This window comes from Syngnathus acus, chromosome 21 (assembly GCF_901709675.1).
Source record: "Syngnathus acus chromosome 21, fSynAcu1.2, whole genome shotgun sequence".
In the NCBI taxonomy this organism is placed as follows: domain Eukaryota; kingdom Metazoa; phylum Chordata; class Actinopteri; order Syngnathiformes; family Syngnathidae; genus Syngnathus; species Syngnathus acus.
In genome coordinates, this window is record NC_051105.1 from 4,653,411 (window position 1) to 4,671,469 (window position 18,059).

The following is an 18,059-nucleotide window of genomic DNA, read 5'->3' on the forward strand; positions in this document are numbered from 1 at the left end:
GGTGGAACATTTTAAGACAATAACACAATTTATTCAGCAATTGTAGCAGTCATTGAACTTTTTGACTTTTTGTTGCTTTTTAGGTTTCAAGCAAAGTCAAAGTCTGCTTTATTGTCAATTTCTTCACATGCCAAGACACAAAGATATATAATCAGAGTAAAGAATCAACACCAAGTGGGACACAATCATGATGTAAATACAAGTATTTAAATACATTTATCAGCCTTGTTATAGCTCTGACGTTACACGAGAGAGAGCCTTGTTATCATGAACTCAATAGTATTTGAGTCATTGACCACTCGGAAAAAGAGCTTGCATATTGAGACACCTATATTTATTCAATTGCATCTCTTACCATTTATGTTCAAATGTTATCCAATCCCCCCCTCGCTTCGGCATTGTGGTAACCTCATGTTCAACATTTTAACTTGGACCAAAAGCATTAGGCATTTTCTTCAAATGATTAGAACTTTGAACTGTTGGTTGTGTTTTGTAAATATTTGGCAACTACGTGTTTGAACACAAACTGGCAAAAAAAAAAACATGAAACAATGATACTTTGGAACATTTTTTTGTTTTATTTTGAATAAACTCAGTTCTCCTTCTCCTGGACGGTCTTTGTTCCACGCAGCCTGCCAGTACGACGGGCAGCAATGAGACCGACCTTGCGACCGGCAGGGGCGTCTCTCCTGATGGTGGAGGGCTTGCCGATATGCTGATGGTTACCACCTCCGAAGGGATGCTCGACAGGCTGAGTGTAGAAGTGAAAAATGAGCGCATGTATGAAAGGAAGCATCACAGCAGGCGCCAGTGCGAGGACACTTACGTTCATGGCCACACCACGGACACGAGGCCAGCAATTCCTCTTGGCCTTGTACTTGTGGTAGGCGCGACCCGCCTTCAGGATGGGCTTATCAATACGACCACCACCAGCAACCACACCTGGACACATGAAAAATTAAAAGAAATATAATTTTCTAACAAGTACAAAGATGGTCACGACGAGCCACGTCAGCCAATACTCACCGACGACGGCTCTGTTGGCCGAGGCGATGACCTTCTTTGAACCAGATGGCAGTTTAACTCTGGATTTCTTGGTCTCCGGGTTGTGCGAGATGACGGTGGCGTAGTTTCCGGAAGCACGCGCCAGCTTGCCTCTGTCGCCGGGCTTCTCCTCCACGCAGCAGATGATGGTGCCTTCGGGCATGGTGCCCACAGGAAGGACGTTGCCAATGTTCAGCTGGGCTGAAAACAAAATAGTTTCAATGTAGACACCAGATTGCATAACAACAAACATAGCTTCAACTGTTGCTGTGTGGGTCACCTCAACAACTTCACATGCCATATTTCTTTTTCAAATGTCAATGGGAAAAGTTCCTCTTACCCTTCTTCCCACAGTAGATGAACTGTCCCGTGTGAATGCCCTCAGCAGCGATGAAGAGCTCTGTCCTCTTCTTGAAGCGGTAAGGGTCACGGAATGCCACTTTGGCCAGGGGGGCACCACGGCCGGGATCGTGGATGATATCCTGGGAGGGACCGGTATCGTCACTTCAGAAATCGCCCACCCCAAAAAAGGATTGACGGACGTACCTTGACGATTCCCTTGATGTAGCCATGACGTTCAGCGAAGTCAATGTGGCGGAGTTTGGCGGCGCCTTTCCTGTGCTTGACGTGGGCTTTAAATACGGAACCCGCTCCTTTTCTCTGTCCCCTGATCACACGTCCCATTGTGAACTGGAAAGCAAATTAAGAAAAACATAAGAACACCATAAATAGGATCGTATTGATTTACTGCTAACGCAAGTTAGCAAGCTAGCTGCCGGTCTTTTCGTATACACCATGCCTTCGACTCATTACACGACTGAAAATCAATAGCTGGACAATAAATCTGCGACATTACAAGAAATGTGACATTTTCTAAATTATTATTGGGTAAATGCATCTGTTGACGCGGTGTCAAGCAACTTAGCTTGCTCATACTAAAATTACGCCATTGCGCCGCTTGGCCACTCATCTCTTGAAAGTAACAATTTTCAGGGTTATATTTACAAAATAATCACTATGTTCCGTACGCTAACGTGTTTAGCATCTTCCTAAATGTCCATTTATAGTGGATGACTGAGTTAAATCGTGATTTGCAGCAGATTCGAGGATCACAATGGTGTAAAAGTTGTCCTACCTAAACTCCGTTGACGGAAAGAGGAAGCGGTAGGCACAAATCAAGATTTTCTTCCGGAGAACTCGCCCATGAGGCTTGTGGGAAATGTAGTCATGTTGAGCAATCGCCACCAATAGGGGCATTTTGGGGACGTTTAGAAGCGAAATACTTATCTATTAAAATCAGTGATATGTTTAATAGGTGTGGAATAATCACGTGAATGCCTGTGCTGTGCGAATTTTAAATGTATTATGAAACGATTGACACTACAGAAAGGCAAGGCAGCTTTACGGACGGATGGATGGACAACAAAAGTAACTTGCCAAAATTACTACAAGAATCTACATTGACAAGTTAACCAGAATTTCTTCAAAGCCCCTTGGAAGTCATTCTCCATGGCCTTACCAAACTCCTCCAATGCCTGACTTTTTACCTCATCAACCACCAGTTTTATTCTATTTGGGCTGCCGGTACCTGTCAGCTCTGTCCAGAAGTCAAATGGCTAAAAAGGCCTGCACTCCTTCTTCAGCTTGATGGTAACTTCTCTAATGATCAGTACTAACTCGTCAATATGGAAGCCCAATACCTCTATAATATCCTTGTGGTTTTATTTGTTTACAGAATTGAAATAACGGGCATTCTCTGTCTAGAATTGACCTTTGGCATAATAACCACTGCCTCATTGCATTAACTAATGGCCCTCCCCTGCCATTGACGTGGCTAAACAAAGACACCGGGTGCAAAAAGACCAAGCTCCAGAGCAGAAAGACGAGGAGAAGAATGAGGTGTCGGCGGGGTTCTTTTGGTTGTGCTAATGTACCACTCTTGCCCGAACCTTATTCAAAGGACATTTAAAAGAAAATAATTAAGAGTCAGTCAGTCACAGATGCCACATGATCGCCCTCGGAACATATTTGGTGGACAGCTAATATTTGACTAATACTGTGATTTCATTTAAAGGGACACCATATTATTAAGCAATTGGAGGGCACCTGGGGATACATTGTGGTGGTCTGTGATCATTTATTTCTCTATATTAATAATTTCACAAACTATAATAAATAAAGCATCTAATAGACGATGTAAAATATGGTGGGTGATGCATTTGGTACCCAGGCCGTCAGTAGGGATTTACCTGACTTGGTACACCTCTTAATACAACCACTATCACTTCACAGATATAGACACCATTAATATAAAAAAAAACTATAAAAGCATGAAGCTGTGCCATTGCTGTGACATTGTTTAACATAAAAATTAAAGTGAAGTAAAATACAATGTTTTGCAAATTATTTTCAGCCCAAATCCGATTGAATCCACTACAAATACAAGATACTTAATCCTCAAACTGATGATTTTTTTTTTGTTGGAGCCAGAAATTCTTTCAATGCCCATCTTTTTTTGGAATGTGTTGCCGCCATCGAATTCAACATGAAAACAAGAACGAGAAAAGCAACAGCATTCATCAGTATGTCACGAGAGATATTTATTATTAAATGTATCATGTATATGTACCGTATGTGTAAAGGTTATTTGTATTTATAAGTTATTCTAAAAATATGAGCAACTTAATTTAATGTTTTATGTTGAATTGAAAACTGCTTACATATTCGTTGTTGATAAGTACTACAGAATAAATATTTTTTTTCCGAACGTGATGAAAAGTTGTGACAAACAATTGTCTGTAAACTAATTTTAAAAATGTGATTGTGATTTTGGCCCAAACTATGCAGGCCTAGATTGTCATTAATAAAATAAGCGATCTGTTTTTAAATAACATGATTAATATTTTGCACTACGATGTTTTTTTTCCCCCATGACACATAATGACACCCAAACGCCGATGATTCATTTTTGATCCAATTACACAACCGTGCATTTCCACCCACGAGACGTCAAGAGAGTCTCACGATATTTCCGGTCCTCTCCAGGCAGTCAATAGTGGTGATATCTCGCGTTACCTGACCGACTAGCGTCTCATTCCACCACGGTCAATCCCGCCGGCAGCAGCAACAGCGACCGCTTATATTCGAAACTTTAGAATAAACATAAGTGTCGGCGTTTTATTGATTTTTAAGTGAACGTCTTTTTTTTTTGTTTCGTCAGCCCTTTAAACTATCTCTGCTTTAACTTTGTCCAAACAGACGAGGAAACAAAGTTGCAGTGTAGCCCGGTCGCGCTAACAAAGAAAAAAAAATCCTTTCTCCTCAGAAAACAATCCCCTACTACTCTCTAGTTATGAGTCATGTGGTCGTTGATAATCCACACGGTCTAGATCAGCAGGTAAGTCTTTTTTCTGATACCTACTTCCGACCCTCTTGTTAAAATGTCGCGGTTTGCCGTTAAGCGCGTTTGATGTCGAGCCTCGTTGATAGCTAAAGCTAACATGGCGACTAGCAAAATGGAGGCGATGATTTCGCTTGTTAGGAAAGGTTGTGATGGCGGATGCCTCGTAACAACCCGCCGAGGCCAATATTTCCCGTGACAACAATTTTTTTTTTAACCAACCACGTTGGCTTTTAAAACATGAACAGCATACGCTAACTGTCAAGCGTCTGCCTGCCGTTTCGGGTTATATAAAAACAATTTACCGGCCGGTACAGCAGGTTAGCTAACATTGGGCCTTCTCAATCTGAAACGTGGCGCAGAAGAAAAAAAAAAAGTGAACCGTTCGCTACGGGTCTTCAAAGCACACACCGGCCAGACTAAGACACTAACATTCACGCATCCTGGGTCGAATGGTCGCCGATACACTTTTTCGGATGAACGTAACGTTATTTTTAAAAGTTTATAGCGTTTCCTGATATCGATAGACGTCCCCGGATAACACTGGACGCACATGATATCGCAGCGTCTCAAGCTGAACGTAAAATTAATTAAATGCAAATTGTGTCTATTCCCAGTCGTGTTAACGTAAAGTATTATGTAATCTCATACTTTTTTTTTTTTTTTGTAGCTTGCTGCCCTAGACTTGAACTCTGTTGAGGGACAAGGTGGAGGAACAGGCAGTAAGTATTTGATTAAATTGTAAGGTTTTAAGTGCAGCTGAAATGGTGATTCACATTTGAAGGAAGTGACTGGTGGGGTACACTGTGATCCCCTTTGTCTGAATTTGTACGCCTATCTACTTGATGCATCAGTCTAGTGGCATGGTGTCCTTGCTGTTAAATTCGAGTTACTTTTGAAATTCTGAAATAGGCTCTCTTACTCCTCTTTTTTCAGGACGTTACATTCCACCTCACTTGAGGAACAAAGATGGTCCCAAAAATGGTGAGTTTTTGTTAATGTACCCAGCAAACCCCATCACCACCCTATTTGGGTCCTTTTGTTTCAAGGACTGAGATCATGGTGGAGGGAGGCCAAATAACAGTAAAAACAATGAGGCTACATATTGCCCAGACAATCTGTTATTCTGCTATGGTAGTATATTTTGTTAACAAGTAACCACTCGATCATTTGATGTTGTTTATAGTTGGGCTAATGAGGCATCAAACTAATTGGCACCAAATTATTTTCGGGGCATAGATGCGCATTTGCACAAACGTCCCCAGCTACAATGATAGCTTTAATGACCGATAGTGTGCCAGGCAGTTTACACTTTAATACAATCTTTGAAATCTTTTGTAACACGCTTGATTTTTATTTATTTTTTTACTGTGCTTTTATTCCACAGCAGGAAATGCGTATTCCGCTGCTAGACAGTGTGGTTATTCAGTGGCACCAGTAAATCTCTGTAAGTCCCTTCTGTCTGCTTTTGCTGAGGGCAAATCTGCATATCCACATGCATGAAGTAGTCGTAGCAAAGCTGGTGTGAAGAGGGGTGGGCCAAGGTTAGATTAAGATGGGTGCTCTTTACTTCATTATTTAACCATGGGTTCAAATGATGTGCTATGCTGCTGGCATGCTTGCAGGCAAATATGAAACACTTCAATCTTGACCAGGCAATCATGTAATCTGTGATGCTCAAAAATGTTTTTTGTAAATCATTACTTCTTATTACATTTCATGGTATTAAAGTAAAACCACTCCCCATTTTGAACACTACAATAGTCAACTAGTCGTAATGGAATTTTATACCACCCCTGATCATTTTCATGCTAGTCTCTAGCCATTATGCTTTCAGGAATATGCAATGGGCATTGGCATCAACTTTGTAAAAGTGTGAATGCAGTTGCAATTGAATTGTAATGCTTATATCAATGTCAATCCAGGTAAAAATATAGCCAAAGATAACTTCACCGTTTAAAGTTTGTTTAGAAATCAAAGATAACTTCTTCACCACTTAGTTTGTTTAGAAAATTGTTCTACCGTTAGATCATTGTTTACATTTAAGGCTTTTTGTATGGAATTGATACTGACGGCTCATATCGTGATCAGCTCAAACGTGTAGGTTGTCAAAATCTTCCTTCTTGAATTCCAAAATGTTGCTCACCATTGTAGCGAATGTACATTGTAACTTCCGGTAAGCCAAAGTAACGACACCCACAACACCTCAAGCTCTCTCGGTAGGTTCCAAAACAATCGAAAATGCGGGTTTAAAAACCAAATTTTTAATCGGGCTGTGGTTGAAAATCTACACAAAGTGAATTGCATGTATTACAAAACATTAATAATGAAAAAATGAATTAAAAAAAATGCAATTTGACCGATGTCACATGCAATGTTTCTGAGTTACCCCAAAGCCACGGCAGGCAGAGAGTCAGGGGACCTAAAGAACTAACTCCTCAACATGAGAATGGAATGACCCCGAGAAATGACCCCGAGATTGGTAACTATTAGTGCTGAGTCGTGTCCTCACTCTCTCGTATCGCATGAGTCGGTTACTCCATGTGAGTCTTTTTATAGCCTGGTTCCCTACCTTTGCTCACGTTACCCAAGACTGGCCTCTCAAGGGGTTGCCCTTTACCATGCCTACAGCTGAGACTGGCGAAACGCTCGTGGTACACCCTGACATGCCTTACTGACTCGAGTCAGTGTGTCTTGGCTTTTGGAGCTAAAATCACAAACATATATTGATGCTTTTTAATAAATAATTGCATTGCCACATCACTTGTGGCTGTTTATTTTTTAAATTTATTTAACTAATACATCTAAAGCCTTATTTTTGTCCCTCCTTTGCCGCAATCAAGACTTGAACATAAAATAATGACAAATGGTAGCCTTTGATATAAAATAATCAGGTGCCCTAAATAATCGTCATATTTTGTTTCTCTTTGCCATCAATGGTATGCCCCCACAAAAGAAAACCACGGAGCCAAAGAAATTATATTAAGATAGTATATGTTATACTATGTATTAATATTATTGTAACCACTTGGTGAGGAGTTACGTCTTTATATGGTGACTAAACCGACTTGTCAAGTGAGGTTCCACTGAATACAATTTACTAGAGGACATAGGGCGTGGGGCGAAAGTTGGTCTGGTTGGAAAAGAAATTGTAACGCAAACACAGATGACGTGACATTGTTAGGAATGGGCTGATATTACATGCTCACCTTATGATAACTGAGCAAAATATGGTGTCACAGTATCACCTGCTCAAGTACACTTTAAAAATATAGTGTACTGTAATATATTTTTTAAGGACAATGCAAAAGCACCTGTATCTCTATCACAGCTGACAGATTCTAGTAGCAACAACGATGGGTGTCCAGCACGTGCAGTGTTCGGCGTTATATAATTGCGACAGCAGCAACATGAATTTTCTGCATCTGTCCAGGCTAAATCTGCTGTTTTCTATTTTTCTCGGTGTGCTCCCCCCCTTTTTTTTTTTTTAACCGCTTCAGACTTCGATTGTGTGCTGCTTAGAAATCCTCTCTAAAAAAAAAAAAAGAGCAGCCCATAACCCCTAACAAACTGTAATAGTGGTAATGGAACCTTTCAAAACTGCTGTAAATTGTCAAACTGGTTATCGTCCCGTGCCAAGGCATAGTATGACGAAATACTGTAATTACATGTTCTGCATTCATGAAAGGTAATTAGCGTAATTTGTTTTGTCTTGTGGAAATTTCCATGTTCTCAAGTTTGCTTTTTGAAAATTCTGACTTTGGAACGGTAAAAATCTAAAAAAGAAAAACTCCAAAAGCTGCAAAAATGAAACGGACAAAAGAATTTCAATTCTTACTTAGTCCTCCTTGATATGTATATATATTAAGACGTTCCTTAATATGGCGGCGTGAAAACAGCTTCTGGGTCGCCTTCAATTTTTTGAAGATTGTTGCAATTAAGAGACATGACATGAACACTAGGGGTGGGATGATTAACGTAACACATGTTAGGACTATATTTGGATCACAGTACAATAGCACTATACACCATATATACGGCATTCCCGATATACTTTCTGAAATAGTTTAACAATATATCCCGATAATGACTTTAAAAAAAACTTAAACGGAATGTCTAATTGTATATTGATTTAATGCCAAAATTGTACCAAGAAACACGTACATCTGCATTGTCACTCGATCTGAGACCTGTAAATGTAAATACTGGAAAAATTGCTGACGTATGAAATATTTTGCATGGCTCTAAGCATCTGAAATGGTCATGCAAAAAAAAAAAAAAAAAATTCTCCATGTGGTACCAGACTAACAAAGATTTCACTTCTCATTATAGCCTTTGTATTGGTTGGATTATTTGTTGAGCAATTCAATACTTTTACGGGCTTTGTCATTTAACCAGCACAACAGTGATTGCCAGATGTAAAACCTCCATCCTGGCTTTGCGGAAATGCCGTGCAGAGTTGAAATATTCCGTCTCAGTTACTGCTTTGACAGAGGGAGGAACAATGCCAAGTTGACTGTCCCTTCACACCACATCTGTGCTCTGTATACAAAACCAAGAAAGGGAGGGGGGGGGGGGTCTTAGTGTTTTCAGCTGGAATCAAAGGGGTGTCTGAAACATACCATATTTAAGATTTGTCATTTTGTCAGCACCTCAAGACAATGCTTGGCTTTTTGCTCTGCTAAAATTTAACTTCTGAGAAATTCTGCCAGTGTTTTGAGTACTTGCTGGTATCCTTCAGTCTTTGAATGTTCAAGGTAGAAATGGGCCGAATGTTCTTTGCAAACTAAAAGTAATATGCAACATTCTAGTAGGTTCTTTGCAAGACGAATCCTTTTTAAAATTTGTTCTACCCAAGATTCCTCTGGATGGGATGGTGGGCGCAGCAATGGATTTGTGAACGGGTACCACGACAACCGCTCAAACGGTGGTGGATTTGGAGGGCGTGGACCCCCTCGCCATGATCGAGGTGAATGACACTTGGCTTAACAAATGTCTCACTGTCATGCTGCTTATCGACTTGCGCAAAATCGGGTCTACATGGCCCCCCTCACCCCCCCAAAAACTTTATGCAAAACTATTGAGATACATGAATGAATGCCACCTACTGGCCGAAATCCAAATTTTCAGGAAATGTTTTTGTTGATGGATTCTTTTCTGCTCCCTTCTAGGATTCGGTGGTTATGAGAACAAGGATGGCAACTGGAGTGGACAAGGCAGAGACAACTCCTTCAACAGCTTTGGGGGACGTAATGACAGGTCAAAGTCTGCCTTCTTTAATGACCGTGGAGCAGGCTCAAGGGGAAGGTGAGACTCTTACTTGCTTCTTACTCTTACTGTCTGTTGGGTCTTTTTATAGGGTAATTTATTCTTGAATCTAATTTTGCCCACTATGCAATTTTGGGGAACATACAACTCAAATACACCTAATTTACCACTGAAATGGTAAAAATATTTTAAAATGCAATTTTTCTAAATGGAAGTGTTAGTTATCCAAATAATCCTTAATGTGCCCTTCTAAGGGTATAAGTGCCATATTTAAACAACCTTGCTCTATTTTCTTTGTATTTGATTGCAAAGTTGTTTGTGGCGTAGTATTTAAGTGTTTGTGTGTTAAGGTATGAACGTGGCGGCTTCTCTGGCGGAGGAAACAGCCGTTGGGCAGAGGAATCTAGCAGAGAGGAGGATTGGTCCAAGCCTACTGCTCCGAATGAGCGCCTAGAACTGTAAGCCGCTCATTTATTGAAATATCCAATGGCCTGCTGTCAGGTTTTTGTGCTTTTCTAAACACAACCTTCTGTCATTTTCTAGTGAGCTCTTCTCTAGCAGCAACACGGGGATTAACTTTGAGAAGTATGACGATATTCCCGTGGAGGCCACTGGAAGCGACTGCCCACCTCACATTGAAAGCGTGAGTTTTTCCCCAGCAGTTGTGTGGCTCTGCTAATGTTTTTGCCCAACTGACTTGATTGAATTGTTGTAGTTCCATGATGTGGACATGGGGGAGATCATCATGGGCAACGTCGCCCTGACTCGCTACACACGTCCCACTCCAGTCCAGAAGCATGCCATTCCTATTATAAAGTCCAAGAGAGACCTCATGGCCTGTGCCCAGACTGGTAAGATTTGTTTAACTCACACAGACAGAGAAGACTGAATCATTCAATTGTTTTTGGTTTTTTAAATATATTTTGACTTATGGTTTATTTTAGGATCTGGAAAGACTGCTGCTTTCCTCCTGCCCGTGTTAAGTCAGATCTACACACTAGGACCAGGAGATGCCCTGCAGGCTGCCAAGAATAATGGCCAGGTAACCTGTGTAGAAAATGCTTTAAACAATGCATTCAGTCTCATGACGTATGTATGACTCTAATAGGACAATGGAAGATATGGGCGTCGTAAGCAGTACCCGATCTCCCTCGTCCTTGCTCCGACCAGAGAGCTGGCACTGCAAATCTATGATGAGGCCAGAAAGGTGAGCTTGTATGCATAGCCTTGTTTGTCTGCTGCCATCATCAGCAATATAATACATTGTGCACAGTGCAGCTTTAAATAGTATTAATAATAATAATGTGTTTGTGTCCCGCTCCAGTTTGCTTATCGCTCACGCGTGCGCCCATGTGTGGTATACGGTGGCGCTGACATTGGCCAGCAGATCAGGGAGTTGGAGAGAGGCTGCCACTTGCTGGTTGCCACACCGGGCCGCCTAGTGGACATGATGGAGAGGGGCAAGATCGGTCTTGACTACTGCAAGTCAGTATAACCTCATGGTGAACTTAAAGCTCGGAGAACTCCTGGGATAAGATTTGTTTAATGTTTATTTTTTTAAATGTATAGCTACTTGGTGCTGGATGAAGCTGACCGCATGTTGGACATGGGCTTTGAGCCACAGATAAGACGCATTGTGGAGCAAGACACCATGCCAGTTAAAGGCGTCCGGCAGACCATGATGTTTAGCGCCACCTTCCCCAAGGAAATCCAGGTCTCTGTCTAAAGATACTATCTCATAGTGCCAGATGATTATTGGGAAAATAAACGTTTACTTCCACATCATATTGAGCCATGTTAGCTCTCCAGCTAACAATCGGTGTTGCTGCAAAACAAAATACTGATGAGCTATAACATTTCACAGCGCTATAAACTCATTTTAGTGTCAATAGACAAAGAACGCTCAAGGAAAGCAGAATATTTATTATGTCATCTGTTTGCTGCGAACACAGGTGTATTCAGGGGTCTTTGACAAACAGGAACTTGATTCACACGGCAGTGTTGTGCAAAAATCGTTTTTCTTGGATGATGTTATAATTGTGAGACGCCAAAATCAAAACTCAAATATGATTACTAGTCTTACTAATTGGGGGGTATGTTTGGTGTAGATCCTGGCGCGTGATTTCCTTGAAGACTACATTTTCCTTGCGGTGGGCCGCGTTGGGTCCACCTCAGAAAACATCACCCAGAAGGTGGTCTGGGTGGAGGACACCGACAAGAGGTCCTTCCTCTTGGACCTTCTCAATGCCACAGGTGAGGACCCATTCTTTTTTTTTTTTTTTTTCTTTTTTTTTTTTAACCCCCCCCCCCTCATGTAGCATTTTCCTTGTGGTGCCCCCATGCCAAGCTAAACAGCTTTAGTAGAATGCATTCTGTGTTTAGTAGGCAGTCTGCATAAAATGTGAATGCTATGTACCACACAGGCTTACACTCTGGCCTGGTTTATTTTTATCTTAGTTATTCCCAATGAGATTCAGGAAAATGGGACAGATGCCCCAGAAAAGCCAGGTGAGTGTGAATACAAAAAAGAAACATCACATCCCACAGTCACCCCCTTGCCCCCGCCCCCTTCCCCCCCCCTTTTTTAAATTTGATTTGCCCCTTCACTCCCCAGTCAACATGCCGCTCAGTTTTCATCTCCACAGTGTGGATGTCAACCGTTTAAAATGGCTTGGTGTTTCCTGCCGTTCGTTGTGGCTGACATGGTCCTGTTAATTAAAATGTGCTCATGTTTGAGGAATGACAAGGTTGAGCTCAGGTTTTTTTGTCCTCCATTCTGGAGCAGTTGGCTGTAAATGTGATGTGGAATGGCCTTTCCTATCCATTAAACACTCTCCATTATACTTTTATTTTAAGATTATGCCCATCTGCAGTACCTTTTTTTTCACTCAATTAAATGAAAATTAATGATAGTCCTGCGTGAAGCTACTTCAATCCCTTTTATAACTTTTAATTTATTTTGGTTACCTTTTGTCATGACCTAGAACAGTGGTGGGCAACACCGGTTCTCTGGCTGCTTTTCTGCCTGTCTTTCCTGATACATCTGATTGAAATGATCAACTTTAGAAGCCTGATAATGATGCTGATGATTTGAATCTGGTGTGTTGAAGGACGCAGACATCTTAAACATGCTGGAAAGTGACTTTTGGACAGCAGAGTTGCTCACCCCTGATCAAGAACTAGTTCTACGTCCATTCTAGGCAGAAATGCACCAATTATGAATGCCCTACATCATTTTCTTTTTCTGTTTTTACAGGCAAAGACTCACTGACTCTTGTGTTTGTGGAGACCAAGAAAGGTGCAGATGCTTTGGAGGACTTCCTGTATCATGAAGGCTATGCCTGCACCAGCATCCACGGTGACCGGTCTCAGAGAGACCGTGAGGAAGCTCTTCACCAATTCCGCTCAGGGCGCTGCCCAATCTTGGTGGCAACGGCTGTAAGTAATAAAAAAATAAATACAATTATGCTCAATGTGCGGTAGATGACATAATGTTGGTTTCGGTTTGCTAGGTGGCTGCGAGAGGTCTGGACATCTCTAACGTGAAGCACGTCATTAACTTTGACCTGCCCAGTGACATTGAAGAATACGTTCACCGCATTGGCCGTACGGGACGTGTGGGCAACCTTGGTATGAATTTTTTCCAATGATGTTTTATTTAAAAAAACAAACAAACAAAAAAACAGGTTCTACCTACGGCTGTGGTATGGCAAGTGATCCTAGTTAAAGTAAGCCATTATAAATTAAACAGAACCACTTTTCTAGTGGTAAAAGTAGCAGTCACGTGCTAGCGTGTTCGCTGGTTCAACAGGTAACTTTCTAGTGATTCTGAATCTTAAAGTGCTGTATGGCCTAGCAAAACTTAAGTCCTTCATTTACCATATTGATCGAATTGAATTTTCAATCATTGATTATAAAATGTCTTTGCTTTGGAAAAAGTTGGCGTAGCCCTTTGATTCCATTTGAAAGCATGTTGATAACTCATTTCGACATCTCAGCTTCCACCGCCCCCTTTTTTTAGTTTTTAAGGCCGAGTGCATCATGCGATACAGTGGTTGACTAACATAATAGCATGACGCAACAAATTGATAATGAAATTCCATGTAACCATTTTTAATGAATGCTTTTTAGTTGTAACCATAGTATCCACGCACATTTGTCTCTATTTGCTCACCAATGTTGCAAGTTCCTTAATATTTGTGTTGGGTTGTTCACGCACAGGTCTGGCCACGTCGTTCTTTAACGACAAAAACAGCAACATAACCAAAGACTTGCTGGACATTTTAGTGGAGGCCAAACAGGAGGTCCCCACCTGGCTTGAAAGCCTGGCCTATGAGCACCAGCACAAGAGCAGCAGTCGTGGTGGTCGCTCCAAGAGGTAACTTGCACAGATCTGACAGTAGTGCAATGGCTATCACGTACTGTTATAAGCTGGAAATGATGTCCATTCGTGTATGTTAGGGTTGCTCAATAAAATGTGTCCAAGCTGCATATTTGGCCATGAAAATGGTCATCACCTGCTCAATACTGCATGACCGTAAACATCAGGCATATTTTTGGTCTTCAATAGTGTTTAACAGTGGTTGTTTGCTAATGTTATCAAGTGTAAGTTGTAAAATGTTAATTTTCTGATGGAGCATAGTTTTGTTTATGCAACTTTTACTGATTTATTAGATTGTTGTTTTGGGTCCATTATCGAGGTACTTTACAAATATAGTACCGTAATTTTCGGACTATAAGTCGCGGTTTTTTTCATAGTTTGGGTGGGGGGGGCGACTTATACTCAGGAGCGACTTATATACATATATATGTTTTTTTTTTCACTTTTTTGGGCATTTTATGGCTGGTGCGACTTATACTCCGGTGCGACTTATAGTCCGAAAATTACGGTATATAATCAAAGTGAAAATTTTGGTGTCGTGACAACCTCCAATGTTTAGCAGGTTTTCCGGCGGCTTTGGTGCTCGGGACTATCGACAGACACCAGGGGGATCTGGAGGCTTTGGTGGCAACCGCACTGGCCGACCCTCTGGCGGACACGGAGGGAACCGCGGCTTCGGCGGAGGTTAGTCATGTGCCTGATCTGTACATTTTTTTTAGATTAGGCATTTTTCTTATTCACGTTATGCACAGCCGAAAACCATATTTTGTTGCCCGAAAACATTTCTCCAGTGAGGAAATCTCCAAATAACAATAATGAAACAAATGAAATATATTTCAGTTTAAACTTAGTATTAATTCAAAAACTTGAGACATTAATTTACAAAAAGCAATCAACAATTCTACGGTAGTTTCACAGCTGTGCGTTTACAAATTTAGAACTTATGAGAAGCTGTGGAAGTGTTACAACAAAGACATTGTGGAAAGCCTGCCATTGTACAAAAGCAGAATAAGAATAGAATGAATATCCCATTGCAGTTTGTGAAAAAACATGCACTAAATTTGCTGAACCAGACAACGTTGTTCGTGTTAAAGGTCTCAAACCCGCAAATTAGCATCCTATTTTTGCAACAGTAAGTTACCATTTATACCAAATTGTGCTACTTTAAAAAAAAAAAAAAAAAATGGAGGCTACCTGATGGTCACCACCTGAGCATTACCAGCTGAAGCTGATCCAAATTTTGTGTTGCGTCCTCAGGTGGCTTCGGAGGCAACTTCTACGGCAACGACGGCTACGGAGGAAACTACAGCCACTCAGGAAGTGTGGACTGGTGGGGCAACTAGTCGCCAGAGGAGTAGGTTGCCATGCCACCCTGATGGAAAACCACATGTTTAAAAAGAAAAAACGCCAGACCCTAACCACCCTCCCTGTGTAGCTTCACTGACACACAGTACATTAGCCAGCCTGGTTCTCGGCCAGGCGCTCTTCTCAAAACGATCGCACGAGCGCAGCGTGACGCTAAGGAAAGTCTGCAGCAGCACGTGTACGCGTGCATGTGTACTGCAGTGGCGAGCGCACCTCTGAGTGTGAGCATGGACTCTGACTTAATGCACAGTCACTATTTGAAGAAGCATTTTGGGGGACAAGAAATCCCTCAACCCCCAAAATTGCCAAACCAACAACCGGAGGATCACTTGTGTATTCATGTTCTCTGCCTTTTGGAATTGAAACAGGATAAATCTGTTCATATTTCACCAGATGGAAAAAATGGCCAAGAGCCCAAATTTTAGTTTTGACTGTTTAGTTTGATGTTGCATAGAAAGGTTAGAAATAAGAGAAAATAAGCTCATACGAAATCAAACCTTGGCAAAACTAGGGTTTTGTGGCTCTTTGAGTCACGATTCCATTTGAACCTCAAATTTTCTACCAAACAGCTGACGGGCCCACTGTGCCGCTCTGAATTATCTGCGTTTTAATATCTTTTTTTGCTCACTCTATCCTGAACTGGCTCCTTTTGATGATAACGTCAAGGTGATGGTTGTTCTTGGAAAATAACCATGCCCCTGAAAATGCGCGTCATCCAGTTCAGTGCCAGCAATGGCTGATGTTTCAAAAAACTTATTACTCCATTTTGTTTTCCTTCTTATTTCAATTGACTTGACAGTGTTACGGCAGCTACCATGTTACCGAGCGCTAGCTACACAAAGTGGGCGGTGTTTTTGTTGTTCACTTTTGTTTTTTTTTGATGTACAAAAATGTAGAGAAAAAAAATCGGACTTGGTTATTTTATTTGCTTGCATCGAAACAAAAAACGCCTGCATAAATGATGAAAGTAGGCTGCATTAAAAGGACCACCGCATCGGGAGGGCATATATTGCAGCGTCGACCATCTCGCACTGCGACTGTCTGCATGTGCAAGTGTTATGTTTTTTGGTCAAGGTTAAAGGTCACATGAGTCGCAGGCTTAAAAATTTTCTCATTTTCAAGCTGCGTTTTGCAAGGGGGGGTACCGCATTAAAGCAGGGGTTGGCCATGCGATCAGGGCAACAGTGTAGAACTAGATTTTTCCTGCGTTGAGTGAGTACCCGATAGGAAAAATGGTTCCCCACCCCTGTTAAAAAAGATTATTTATCAATTCAACCAGGGAGTGAGGAGGTGAGGCTAAGAGTCAGAGGGTGCAGTTGTCATTGGTGTAACCACTGGATGAGGGAGGGTTTCATGTTCCTTTGGGGGGGAGGGGGAGGGGGTCATTTAAAGTACTGTCTGCACGGTCACACATCAGCCAGTGTCCCGATGCTCTGATTCTCTCATCAGGTGTGTTGTGCCTTGAAAACGTTTTTTTTTTTTTTTTTTTTTTTGATAAAACTAACGCGAATTAAAGCAGATGACCTGATCGCGTTGAGAAGCCGACGTCGAATGGTGCTACTTGATTTCGCCACGTCGATAACCCTCGTGCACGCGTGCGTGCGTGTGTGCATGCTTGTGCCCATAGTTTTACTAACATTCTTTTATTGCACATCCAGAGTTTTATAAAAATGTCTGGCTTATGTGTCCTTAGGCTTCCAAATACAGTGTGTGTGAAGATTGGTAGTGTTTGGGGGAGTTTGAGGAAAAAAAAAAAAAACGCAGCTTGTTTACAAATGGGGCTGGGTTCAAAATGTTAAGAAACAGGATTTATTTGGGACCAGGGGGGATTAGCAGTTGGTGGGTTGGGAATTTAGCAATTTGCACAGATTTCTAGATTCTACTTTTGCTGCTAGTTTTTGTGTAATTTATTAAGCATTTTTGACAAATATTTATTTTTGTAAGCCTCAAAAGTGATTCTTTGAAAGTTTCAGAAAACTTGACCAAAAGACAGTACAAAAAAAACAAACGAAAAAACACTGGCACTTGAATGTTGAATGTCACCTGTATGCGTGAAATTTCTATATTCCGGGTAGTGTGAGCTTTTTAATGTTCAAGATACATCGTACTCAATACCTACTTGATAATAAAATCCACATCTGTGTTCAGGGCCTCTGCGGGGCCAGTCATCTGATCTATTCAAATTCTCCCTATTGATCTGAGGTAAACAAAAATAATTGCAAATGGAATTGAAGAAAAAAAACATGCCAAGGTTTGGACTCAAGCTGTCAAAGAGCAAAATCTGTTTCCTAAGCGTAGCGTTGAAGTGTTCTGATTCTCCTACTGTGTGCGTAATAACTCTTGATTTGGTCCGACTTTTTCTCCAGTAAATGTCTGGCACATGGCAATCCTAAAAGAAACGAACATGTGGTTTATTGTCATTGTTGTATTTGCATATATATATTACTGCTCTCCAGTTCTTGTGGAGGTGGAACATGTCGAGCCCGGACGCTTCCGGTCCCGTATCTGCCGTCAAATTTAGAACTCCAGAGCTGTTTAGATGTAGACTTTGCTTTCTGTAGTAGCTTCCAGGCTAAAGTGCAGCTTGGGAAATAACTGCTG

The 18,059-nt window shown here is 41.3% G+C and overlaps 2 protein-coding genes across 11 annotated transcripts; one reads left to right on the forward strand and one right to left on the reverse strand.

Annotated features, from left to right (window-relative positions):
- Positions 1-555: 555 nt before the first annotated feature.
- rpl8 (ribosomal protein L8) lies at positions 556-13,932 on the reverse strand. 2 transcript variants are annotated; one of them, XM_037239605.1, is made up of 8 exons: positions 13,928-13,932; positions 10,584-10,597; positions 2,564-2,567; positions 1,591-1,734; positions 1,385-1,526; positions 1,027-1,245; positions 827-942; positions 556-751 (listed from the first exon to the last, which is right to left on the reverse strand). In XM_037239605.1, the coding sequence occupies exons 4-8, from the start codon at positions 1,726-1,728 to the stop codon at positions 593-595; spliced, it is 774 nt and encodes a 257-aa protein (XP_037095500.1). In that variant the 5' UTR covers positions 1,729-1,734; positions 2,564-2,567; positions 10,584-10,597; positions 13,928-13,932; the 3' UTR covers positions 556-592. The 2 variants fall into 2 exon arrangements, with proteins under 2 accessions (XP_037095500.1, XP_037095499.1); XM_037239604.1 differs by lacking the exons at positions 2,564-2,567; positions 10,584-10,597; positions 13,928-13,932 and adding an exon at positions 2,180-2,223.
- On the forward strand, positions 4,116-17,525 carry ddx3xa (DEAD-box helicase 3 X-linked a). 9 transcript variants are annotated; one of them, XM_037239592.1, is made up of 20 exons: positions 4,116-4,441; positions 5,115-5,166; positions 5,381-5,428; positions 5,832-5,891; positions 9,303-9,413; positions 9,616-9,751; positions 10,063-10,170; positions 10,256-10,355; positions 10,428-10,563; positions 10,657-10,754; positions 10,821-10,919; positions 11,037-11,197; positions 11,282-11,426; positions 11,821-11,965; positions 12,170-12,220; positions 12,969-13,150; positions 13,225-13,342; positions 13,934-14,090; positions 14,653-14,777; positions 15,351-17,525. In XM_037239592.1, the coding sequence occupies exons 1-20, from the start codon at positions 4,397-4,399 to the stop codon at positions 15,434-15,436; spliced, it is 2,163 nt and encodes a 720-aa protein (XP_037095487.1). In that variant the 5' UTR covers positions 4,116-4,396; the 3' UTR covers positions 15,437-17,525. The 9 variants fall into 9 exon arrangements, with proteins under 9 accessions (XP_037095487.1, XP_037095488.1, XP_037095489.1 ...); XM_037239593.1 differs by having other exon boundaries at positions 14,656-14,777; XM_037239594.1 differs by lacking the exon at positions 12,170-12,220.
- Positions 17,526-18,059: the final 534 nt, after the last annotated feature.